The sequence below is a fragment of the Coturnix japonica genome, unplaced genomic scaffold (assembly GCF_054131305.1).
Source record: "Coturnix japonica strain WE unplaced genomic scaffold, WE-NBRP24 Scf050, whole genome shotgun sequence".
Taxonomy (NCBI): domain Eukaryota; kingdom Metazoa; phylum Chordata; class Aves; order Galliformes; family Phasianidae; genus Coturnix; species Coturnix japonica.
This window is the reverse complement of record NW_028188953.1, coordinates 691627-703028: the sequence shown is the minus strand read 5'-3', so window position 1 is coordinate 703028 and position 11402 is coordinate 691627. Positions and strand designations below refer to the sequence as shown.

The 11402-nt window shown below is 59.9% G+C and overlaps 1 protein-coding gene across 7 annotated transcripts in view; it reads left to right on the top strand.

Moving 5' to 3' along the window:
• Nucleotides 1–175: 175 nt before the first annotated feature.
• Nucleotides 176–11402, top strand: part of LOC146752160 (uncharacterized) — a 31605-nt gene continuing 20378 nt past the window's right edge. For 6 of the 7 annotated variants that reach the window (XM_085532781.1, XM_085532782.1, XM_085532780.1 and 3 more), the window contains exons 1-4: nt 177–339; nt 580–988; nt 1431–1490; nt 11105–11260. In XM_085532781.1, coding sequence (XP_085388907.1) covers nt 229–339; nt 580–988; nt 1431–1490; nt 11105–11181 — 657 coding nt within the window. In that variant the 5' untranslated portion in view covers nt 177–228 and the 3' untranslated portion in view covers nt 11182–11260. Of the gene's footprint in view, nt 340–579; nt 989–1430; nt 5887–11104; nt 11261–11402 lie in introns of all 7 variants that reach the window. The other variant, XM_085532778.1, reaches the window with a different exon arrangement.

Here is an 11402-nt window from a genome sequence, read left to right as displayed (position 1 = left end):
GGAGCTGTATAGGTTCCATAGGAGCTCTGCGGGCTCTATGGGGCTGTAGAGACTCTATGAGGGACACGGGGAATCTACGGGGGGGCTGAAGGGGGCTCTGTCGGGGCTCTAGGGCGGATATAGGGAGGCTGCGAAGGGCTGTATCGGCCCTATAGGAGCCATAGGGCACCGAGGGGGCGGGGCTATGAAGGGGGCGGGCTAATCACTTCCGGTGCGGCCCGCAGCGCCATGTTGGGGCCTTGGGGGCGGCTGTTGGCGGCCCTCAGCCCACAAACCTCTTCCGCTCCCCCGGCGCTCCGCTCCCTGCACCGTTCCCCCCCCTCCGCCTCACGCCGCCAGGTGAGGCCTCTCCGGTTTCCCCCCATTATCCCCAATGGGTCCGTGCCGTAACCCGCTCCCCCGGAGGGAACGCGTGCTCTGCGGAAATGGGTCCCCCTGAGAAACGCGATCCGCTTCACTGGCGTTCCGCTGTCGCTTTGGTTCCTACGGCCCTACAGGGTGGGGGGGGGGGTGTCCTCAGAGGGGTGGGGACGTGTCAGCTGTGTCTCCACGGAGGGCTGTGTGTCCCCCCCCTTACAGGTGGAGCTGCTGCTGCTGCTGCTCGAGTACCCCCGTGAAGCATGCGGGGGTCCCGGGGGGGTCCCGGCGGTATACGAGGCTCTACTGGAGCTGCTGACTCTGCCCCACAACCCTCCGGGTCACCCCCGGGCTCTGCTCCTTCTGGCCACCGTCACCGTCCTATTGGCCACCGGCACGGGGGGGTCCGTGGGTGTCGTTGCCCCCTTTGTGACCCTCCTGCTGCAGGAAGCCGAGGGGGTGAAGCAGGGGGGGGCCCCGGCGGCAGCAGCTGAGTGTCTGCGGGAGCTGCTGAGGGGCCGGGGGCCGGGGGACCCCCCCAGGATGTTGCCTTGTGGGGCTCGGAGGTCCCTGCTGGGTCGCTTGGCTGTAGCCTCTGCCATTCAGCCCCTGGTGCTGCTGCTGGTGGAAGGTGAGAAGCTTTGGGGGGGGGGGGGGGGAAGAACCTTATGGGGGGGGGGGGGGGGCTCTGCATTGTTACTGGGGAGGGTCTGGGGACGTAATTTGGGTGATGGGACCCCAGGGATCCTCACGTTGGTAATGGAAAGGATCCATGGGAATCCCATGATGGGGTGGGGGGGGCGTGATGGGGATGCAGGGCATCCCGTGGTGGGATTGGGGATTAATCTTATTGGGGGGGGGGGGGGGGGGGCTCTGCATTGGTAATGGGGAGTGTCTGGGGGCTGAATTTGGGGTGATGGGATCCCAGGGATCATCACCTTGGTACTGGAAGGGATCAAGGGATCCATTGGAATCCCATTATAGGGCTGGGGAGGAGGGGCTGGGGGGGGGTAATCCAGGGGATCTTAGTATGGATGGAGGATCTCACCCCCATCTCTTTTCTTTCTCATCAGATCCTGTTGAATCCTGCCGTGCTGCTGGACCAGATCCTGGAGCATCTCCTATGTCTGCAGGTGGCTCCTTCCACAACCTGCTGCCAGATCCCTGCCCAGCCTCACACTGTGATCCACTGGGTCCCAACAGCCCTGGGCAGCCTCGTGTCACCGTGGGGCTGAGCTCCTCTGGATCCCAGTGCACCCCTTCCCCTTCTAATGCACCTCCCTGCCATGCAGCCCTTACAGACCCCGGGGGTCCCAGTGTTGTCACATCACTGGATGCTGGGGATCCGCTCCGCATCGCACTGCTGGATCCCAAGGGTCCCCCTGGCAAAGCACTGCTGGATCCCAAGGGTCCCCCTGGCAAAGCACTGCTGGATCCCAAGGGTCCCCCTGGCAAAGCACTGTGGGTTCCAGATCACAAGGACCCCCCCCACGGCACCACTTCCAGGGCTCCCAATGATGGAGCATCTCAGGATCCCAGGGGGTACCCCCACAGCAGCCCCTCGGTGGATCCCATCCCCCCCCTTCCACACCACCTCCTTGCCCACTCCTTCCTCCTGACCCCCGCAGCCCAGGCCCAGCTGCTGTGGGTGCTGGGGGGCTCCGAGAAGCCCCCCCCGAGCTCTTCCCCTATTCTAAGCCAACTGCTGCCCACTGCGGAGCCGGCGTTGCTCCACGCCGCCCTCTGGGGGTCCCGGGGGGGTCTTTGCCCCATTCCTGCCTCCTTCCAACAGCGCTTGGCATCCTTAGCCCAGCACCCAGCTCTGCCCCCCTCCCTGCGCCTCTTCTTCCTCCTCTGCCTCGGGACCCCCCCCTCGCCCCCCTTACCCCCCCATTTGGCCGCCAGCCTCTTCCCCACGTTCTCCGACCCCCCCGAGCTTCTCCTGCCCCACTTAGAGCTGGCGGCCGCTGCTTGTTCCGGGGGAGGGGATGAAGGGCAGCGGGGCAGCTGTTGGCTCCGGGCTTTGGTGGTGGGCTTGGCAGCTCGGGGGGGTCCTCCCGGTGTTTTCTGCCGGGCTCTGGTGGCCTTATCTAAACACTTGGGGGGCAGCGGGACCCCCCCCGTCGAGTTGGTCGCAGCCGCCACCTCTTTGCTGCTGCGCTGCCCCCATTTCGCCCCCCAGATCTTAGAGGCCGCGGGGGGGGCGGGGGGTTGGGCGGGGGCTCTGGGCGCCGCTTTGAGGCAGGGGGTGCTGGGGGCGCCCCCCCCCCGAAACGAGGGGGGGCTGCGGGGGTACCTGAGAGTATTGGCTCGGGCGCCCGACCCCCCCGGCCCAAAGCGTGCAGCCGCTACCTGCGGCGTTTGGCCGCCCGGAGCCGGGGGGGGGACGGAGAGTGGAGGGGGGGGCAGGGGGTGCTGAGCGCTGCCGCCCCCCTGCTGCCCCACGGAGCTCCTCCGTTAAGCCCGCACAGCGTCGGGGGGGGGGACATCGACGTCGGCGACCGGGCTGCGCTTCACGCCGCTTTAACGACCGCTTTGGGTCCCCCCAAGTTGGGCACCGTCTTGGCCGCCCCCCCGCTCCGCCTTCCCCCCCATCGGATAACCACGGAAGGGGGGGGGTCGGCTCTCAGCCTCCGCTCTGTCCCCCCTCCTTTCCGCCTCCATCGCCTCCCCGACCCCCCCCCGCCGCTCCCCCCGCCTTTCGGTGCCCCCCGGGATCCCCGCGGTTACGGGAGGGCTTTGGCACGATGGGGAGCCCCGGGGGGGGGGTTACGGCTTTGCCTCCGTTTGGAGCCCGACGACGCGACCCCCCCTCATCGCCTCCACGTCCTGGCGCTGCTGCTGCAGGTGGGGGGGGGGGCTCAGGGCCGCTCGGTGCGGTTGGGGTCGGGGGGAGCAGAATTAAGGCTCACCCTGCGCCCCTCCCGCTCCCTCCCCCCCCTCCTCCCGGTCAATGCCGTATTCAGCTCCTCGGGGGGGAGGGGGGGGTCTCCGTCTCCTCTTTGCCCCCCCTTCCTTTACCCGTAGCGGCTCAATTGCGACCGTTGGCCGTCCCCCCCCCTTGGGACGCCTCCAGGCGACGCCGCATGTTCGACGCCATGTGGGAAACGCTGGGGGGGGGACCCGAAAGCCGCTTGGTGTGGGAAGGGGTTCGACCCCCCGCCGCCATCACCCCCTTCGTGTTGGATGAAGGGGACGGAGATGGGGGGTGGGTGGCGGCCGCCTCGTTGCCCCCCCGCGGTCTGGCCCTAATTTGGGGCAGGGAGGGGAGAGTGGACGTGCGGTGTCAGCGCTGGGGGGCTCTGGTGCCTTTGGGTCGCCTATTGAGGGGGGAGGCTTGAGGGCAGCACACGGGCTGGTTCCGGAACGTATCTATGGGGCTGGGTCGGTTCTGGGTTGGGGGGGAAAAAGGAGGGGTGTTTCTCAGGAGGTTTTCTCTGTAAATGGGAACGATGCAGATTGGAGTGTTGAGTTTTGTGTTCCGTAAGGATTCGGATGCGCGGTTCCGGTCCGGTTCTGCTGACCCGACTTCGTTTCGTTGTGGTCAAGAGAGCGGAGAGCTCTCTGCTGCCACCGCGTGGCCAAAGAGCGGAACTGCACCCCGGTGTCACCCCAAACTGAGCCCCCATCGCCACCCCAGCGATGTCGCCCCCTAAGGGATACCCCAACATAACCCCAACATGACCCCAACTTGACCCCCAAGCGTCACCCCCCAGCAACAAAAGCATCCCTCCCTCCCTGATATCACCCCCAGTGATACCCCAACGTCACTCCTAACATCGCTCCCCAACATTACTCCAGCGTTATCCCAACAGTATCACACCAGTGTCACCCCAACACAGCCCCAATGTCACCACGTCACCCCAACATAGCCCCAGTACCACCCCAATGTCACCCCAATGTCACCCCAACACCATCACCCCAGCGTCACCCCAACACAGCCCCAATGTCACCCCAACGTCATCCCTACGTCACCCCAATGTCACCCCAACAGCATCACTCCCGACATCACCCCAGTGTCCTCCCAATGACCGACCCCCAGCTCACCACAGCCTCCCTTTTGGGGTTATAGGGAGCAATAAGACCCTCACTACCCCATAGCAGATCAATCCATGCCCCACTTGCTGTTATCTGATGGCTGTTTGCTGGCTGGCTCTTGCTCCATTCAACCACCACTGTCTGGGCCCATCCTCCAGTCAGTTCCTCACCCAGCTCAGAGTGCACCAATGCATGCCAATGACCCCAAATGACCCGAAATCCCCCCAAATGACCATACAATGATCCTGTAAGTGCCCCCAAATGGGCTGCAGCTTCCTCAGGAGAAACCCATGGCGGATGGTGTGGAAGTTTTGCTGATGTCAGTGCAGACCAACAGACACCAACAGCCTCAGCTGTCACCTCCCCCAGCACTCATGGATGGATCCCATCCGGCCCCATGGACTCGTGGTGCTGCAGGTGGAACAGCAGGACTCTGTTTCCTCTTGAATCGTGGGGGTTTGCTCTGCTCCCCATCCCAGACAGCCAAGTCAGAGAGCAGAGAACCCATCAAGAGCCTTTTTGTCCCCCTTTTTCCCTTCACATCCCTTACCCACTGCAGCCTTGGCTTCCCTGAAGCTGCTCTCCCCATACACTGCTGGAAGGGGCCTTAAAGCCACAACTACCAGCCCTGGGGCTCAGGGTTTGGTGACAGGGATGCACCACTGGGCATTGGGGTGCATCTAAAAGGGCTTCAATCTTTGGTCCTTGGGTTCAGGCCTTTGAACGGGATTCGCCCTTTTATTCCTTGGGGTTATCATAGTATCATAGTGTCATAGTCTCGTGCGGGTTGGAAGGGACCTTAGAGATCATCGAGTCCAACCCCCCGGGATTCGAGCCTCCTATGCAGCAGAGCGGCACTTCTACCACTTGCGCCACAGGGGGGATTATACACTTTGCTGACCCATTTGGCATCAGGGTTCTGCTTTTAGTTGCCATTTCTTCCCCGTTTTCCATCTCTATCCCCCTCCAGGGCTCCATAGCAGAGACACTTTGCTGCAGCCTTCATCTATAAACTTCATCTGTAAACTTCATGTATGAACTTCATATGAAAGCAGAAGAGAAGCATGCAGACCAAGCAGCATCTGAGTGCAGAATGGATGCTGCCCATCCCATCTCTCTTCCTATCTACGTCTGCTCTCACTCTGTGCTTTTCAAGGGGGGAATCTTCCCCCATCTCCAAAGCAAAGGGTCCCAACCTCCAAACTGAGTGGAATAATGATATGGATTTTATTGAGGGATTTCTTAACAACTAACAACAACCAATTGGGGGTAACATTGGCTAATGGGTTAATATGGGCTAATTACAATTAGAGGCCGTTCTTATAGGCCATGGCTGCTCTGATGAGCCATAGAATGAAAGAAGACCAAGAGTAGAGACAGAAGACAGGGAAGGAGGGACAGAGAGGCAGCAAAGCGAGGCGGTTCAGCGCTGGTAGATCCATCCACGTCCTGCTGTCGGGTGCGGATCTTCAGTCTGATGGGCCATCAGAGGTTTGTTGTTTGACAGCGACTCCCGATGACAGTCCAGACTGATTTCCAGCAAGTCCAACGTGGTGGCACTCAGCCGCCTGCCAGCACTGCCCCACTGCTGTGCCTGGGGGCAGGAGCACAGGAGAGGCCCCTTCCGTGGGGACAGAGCCCTGTCCCCTATCCCAGCACGCAGCCCCGAGCTGGGAGGGGTTACTGAGCTGGGTGGTCAGATGGGCAGCAGCCCATCACAGCCCACACGCAGGGTCCTGCTCGCAAAGTACGCCACGGAAGCGTACATTGGCTGGGGCAGCACCCGCAGCAGGAGCCGATAGAGCAGCTCCTGGTCATAGTGCTGGGCGTAAAATAGGGCAGAGCCCAGCACAGCGATGAGCAGCAGCTGGAGGCAGACGAAGATGAGGCAGATGGTCCTGTGGGGTGAAAGAGGGTCGGGAATGAGGCGTCCCTGCCCCATGGCAGCACAGCCCCATATGGTGCCAAAGGGGCTGCAGAGGGGTCCAGGCCATCAGCACATTGATGGGAACTCGGCTGCTGTTGGCCCCAGGCTCACGCTCCACCTCCAGCTCCATGTGATGCTGCTGCCTGTGTTGAACGAGGCTTGGTTGGAGTCTATCACCACGGGGGGCTCCCCAGCACTGTGTGCCCACCCCCCAGGGCTGGGCTGGGGCTGCTCTGCCACACCGTGCAGTAACCAGAGCCCCATCTCCAGCAGCACTGCAGTCCCATTGCTGCCCCAGGTGTGTCAGAGAACCCGTGTCCCCCACCTTGCCCCCACTGCCCCCCATTACCCCCCATCCCCCGCATTCCCCCCCATTGCCCCCCATTAACCCCATTACCTCCCATTGCCCCCCATAGCCCCCCCATTGCCCCCCTGACTCCCCTTGTCCCTCTGTCGCCCCCTACCAGCCCCCCTTTGCCCCCCTGCCAGCCCCCCATCGGCCATTGGAGGTCCCCATTGCCCCCCATTACCCCTCATCCCCCCCCATAGCCCCTTATTACCCCCTAATGCCCCCCATTGCCCCCCTGACGCCACCCTGTGTCCCTCTGTCGCCCCCCAAGAGCCCCTTATTGCCCCCACTGTCCCACCATTGCCTCCCATTGCCCCACATTGCTCCCCTTACAACCCCTTATTGCCCCCTAACAGCCCCTTATTTCTCCCCATTACCCCTTATTACCCTCCCATTACCCTCCCATTGCCCCCCTTACAGCCCCTTATTGCCCCCCATTCCCTCCCATTGTTCCCCATTGCACCCCATTCTCTCCCATTGCCCCCCAATGCCCCCCAACAGCCCCTTATTGCCCATTATCACCCCCTTAACAGCCCCCCATTCCCTTCCCTTGCCACCTAACAGAACCCCATTCCCATCCATAGCCCCCCATTGTATCTCATTGCCCCCCATTACCCCCCCCACTCCCGCCCATAGGCCCCCATTGTATCTCATTGCCCACCATTACCCCCCCAATTCCCCAAATTACCCACCATTGTCCCCCATTGCCCCTCATCCCCCCCATAGCCCCTTCTTGCCCCCCATTGTCCCCCATTCCCTCCCATTTCCCTCCATTGCCCAATATTGCCCCCCAGTGTATCTCATTGCCCCTCATTACCCCCCATTACATCCCATTCCCCACTACTGCCCCTCATTGCCCCCCAACACCTTATTGCCCCCCATTACCCCCCATTGCCCCATATTGCCCCCTATTACCTCCCATTCCCTCCCATTGCTTCCCATTGCCCCTTATTGCCCCCCTTACAGCCCCTTATTGCCCCTTGTTGCCCCCCATTACCCCCTAACAACCCGTTATTGCTCCCCTTACAGCCCCTTATTACCCCCATTGCCCCCCATTGCCCCCCATTGCCCCATATTGTATCTCATTGCCCTTCATTATCCCCCATTACACCCCGTTCCCCACCACTGCCCCACATTGCCCCCCAACAACCCCTTATTGCCCCCCACATCCCAACATTACCCCATATTGCCCCCCATTACCCCCCATTCCCTCGCATTGCCCCCCATTGCCCCTCATTGCCCTCCTTACAGCCCCTTATTGCCCCTTTACAGTCCCTTACCAGCCCCTTAACAGCCCCCCATTCCCTACCATTGCCCCCTAACAGACCCACATTCCCCCTCATAGCCCCCCATTGTATCTCATTGCTCCCCATTACTGCCCCATTACCCCCCATAGCCCCCCATTGCCACTCATCCCCCTCATAGCCCCTTCTTGCCCCGCATTGCCCCCATTCCCTCCCATTGCCCCATATTGCCCCCCATTGTATCTCATTGCCCTTCATTATCCCCCATTACATCCCATTCCCCACCACTGCGCCTCATTGCCCCCCAACAACCCCTTATTGCCCCCCATTACCCCCCATTGCCCCCATTGCTCTCCATTCCTTCCCATTGCTCACCATTGCCCCTCATTGCCCCCAAAAAGACCATTAATGCCCCATAAGAGCCACTTATTGCCCCCCAACAGCCACTTATTGCCCCCCATTGCCCCTCATTGCTCCTTTTACGGCCCCTTATTGCCCCCCATTGCACCCCATTGCCCCTTATTGCCCTCCTGTCTGCCCCCTATTGCTCCCCATTCCTTCCCATTACCCGCCTGACTCCGCACTGTGTCTGTGTTGCCCCTTATTGCCCCCATTACCCCTCATTGCCCCTTATTGCCCCCTCATTACCCCCCATTGCCCCCCTACCAGCCCCCCATGCCCTCCCATTGCCCCCCATTGTATCTCATTGCCCCCCCATTGCCCCTCAATGACCCTCTGCCAGCCCCCCATTGCCCTATTGCCCCCCCATTGGCCATTACAGCCCCGCATTGACCCCCATTCATACATGTTGGCCTTTGCAGCCCCCCTGGTGTTCCCTATTACACCTTATTGCCCCCCATTACCCACCATTGCCCCCCATTCCCTCCCATTGCCCCCCTTACAGCCCGTTATTGCCCCCCATTGCACCTCATTGCCCCTCATTGTCCCCATTGCCCCCATAGCTCCCCAATGCCCCCCATTGCACGCATTAAACCCCATCGCCCCCCATTGCCCCTCATTGCCACCCATTGACCCCATCTCACCCCATTGGCCATTGGAGGCCCCCATAGCCCCCCGAAGTCCCTCATTTCCTCTCAATGCCCTTGTTGGGCGGGATGTGGCACTTGTGAGGCAGGAGCTGGCACTTGTGGGGTGGGAGGTGACACTTGTAGGGCAGGAGGTGGAAGTTGTGGGGCGGGAGGTGGCACTTGTGGGATTGGAGGTGGAAGTTGTGGGGCAGGAGGTGGAAATTGTGGGGCAGGGGGTGGAAATTCTGGGGTGGGAGGTGGAAATTGTGGGGTGGGAGGTGGAAATTGTGGGGCAGGAGGTGGAACTTGTGGGGCAGGAGGTGGCACTTGTGGGGCAGGAGGTGGAACTTGTGGGGCAGGAGGTGGCACTTGTGGGGCAGGAGGTGGAACATGTCGGGCAGGAGGTGGAACTTGTGGGGCAGGAGCAGAAACTTATGGAACGGGAGGCAGCACATGTTGAGAAGGAGGGGACACTTGTGCGGCGGAAGGTGGCAATTGTGGGGCAGGAGGTGGCACTTGTGGGGCTGGAGGTGGCATTTGTGGGTCTGGAGGTGGCATTTGTGGGGTAGGAGGTGGCATTTGTTGGGCAGGAGGTGGAAATTGTGGGGCGGGAGGAGGAAGTTGTGGGGCAGGAGGTAGAAATTGTGGGGCAGAAGCAGAGACTTGTGGGGCGGGAGGTGACACTTGTGGGGCAGAAGATGACACTTGTGGGGCAGCAGATGGCACTTGTGGGACGAGAATTGGAACTTGTGGGGTGGGAGGTGGCACTTGTGGGGCAGGAGGTGGCACATGTGGGTAGGAGTGGGCACTTGTGGGGCAGGAGGTGGCACTTGTGGTGCGGGAGGTGGCACTTGTTGGGCGGGAGGTTGAACTTGTGGGGCAGGAAGTGGCACTTATCAGGCAGAATTCAGGAGAATTCTGACCCGAGTAGAGATTTAATACAGCTTTGGGCTCTGCTTTGTTTTACCTTTCATTACTTAGAATGTGTCCTTAACGACTGAGAGATTTTTTACAATAGTTTTGTCTTTCCTTTTTAGTAGCATATTTTGCTACTGATGTACTGGGAAGTTCATTAGTAGCTGCAATGCTGCCGCAACGTTCCTCCCTGCAGGGATTGATGGCCATGGGTGGAATCCTCTTGAGCTCCCCTTGTCCAGGCTGAGCAGTCACTTCTCTCAGGCTGTTGTCATAGAAGAGGTGTTCCGTCCCTTCACCATCATGGTAGCCCTCCATTGGACTCTTTTTAGTGTGTCCAGCTGTCTCTTGTACTGGGAGCCCGGACCCGGACACTGTTCTCCAGGTGCAGCCTCACCAGTGCCGAGTAGAGCAAAAGGAATGGTGCTGAGTAATGGTCCTTACCTGCTCCAAGAGAAGGAGCTAGGGCTGTGATGGGAGCACACTGCTTTATGGCTGACACGGAGATCTGCTAGGAAGAAGGCCTGGTGGGACTGAACACAGATGCAAGGTGGTCCAGCTTTTGTTTCACTGCAGACTCTGTGGGCAGCTGCATGGAGTTATGTACTCGATATAGTTGTGTCCCTGTGGCTTCTTTCTGATGTGCCTGGGAAGTCCCCTTAGAATAGAGTGCTGCCTGAGACAGAAGTCTGATACAACATCACTTGTGTGGGTGGAGTTTTACTATCTCCGTGTTCACGTCTATTATGTGCTTTGTTTTGTTTCAATTCAACTCTCTGTGTGCATGGGCGCAAGTCTGCCTTTGCTAAATCCTTTTCTTGTGGCCTTAGGCAACAATCAAGGGGATCTCGAGCTTCAGCGCTGAGCAAGAAGCACAGCACTCAGGAAGGCCATGAAGGGCTCTGCTAAGTTGATCTCCCTCCACAGGTCAACTTTATTTCTTGTTTTTTTCCCCAGCACTGGGAATGGCTGCTCTGGTGGTTCGTTCCAGGGAAGCGCAGCTGCTTGCATTGCTCTGCTGCACAGCTGCCCTAAAAATAGTTGGGAAGTGGAAAGACAACTGCCTTTCCTATGTCCTGAAATACAGCTCCTCTGGTGGAGTGTGTCCTGGCAGCTTTGTGTGCATGGATGTAGTCCTGGGGCTGTTGAGAACTGGCTGTGCAGGGGACTGGAGGCGGCACAAGACCAGAGGGCACTTCTGATTCTTGTGCAAGCAGCCTGACTGGCTTCCATTTGTTTCTTGCAGGCACGGATGAAGAGATCATCATTGACATCTTGACCAAACTAAATGCTTCCCAACGTCAGCAAGTTCCGATCACCTAAAAGGTCTACAGAGATGTGTGAAGGCGGTTGTGTCACTGGGGTGAAAAGTGAAAAAGGACCCAATCTCCGTGAGAGAAAGGTCAGAGGAGAATTTCCTTGACCAAGGTTGTTTTGTTCTTGTTCAGTTCAGAGCAGTTGTTGATGCAAGAAGGGCTAGAGCCTAAAGAGAAGTGGGGAACAGCTCAGTTCTGTCTGTCCTGGAAGGCTGCACCTTCTGCCAC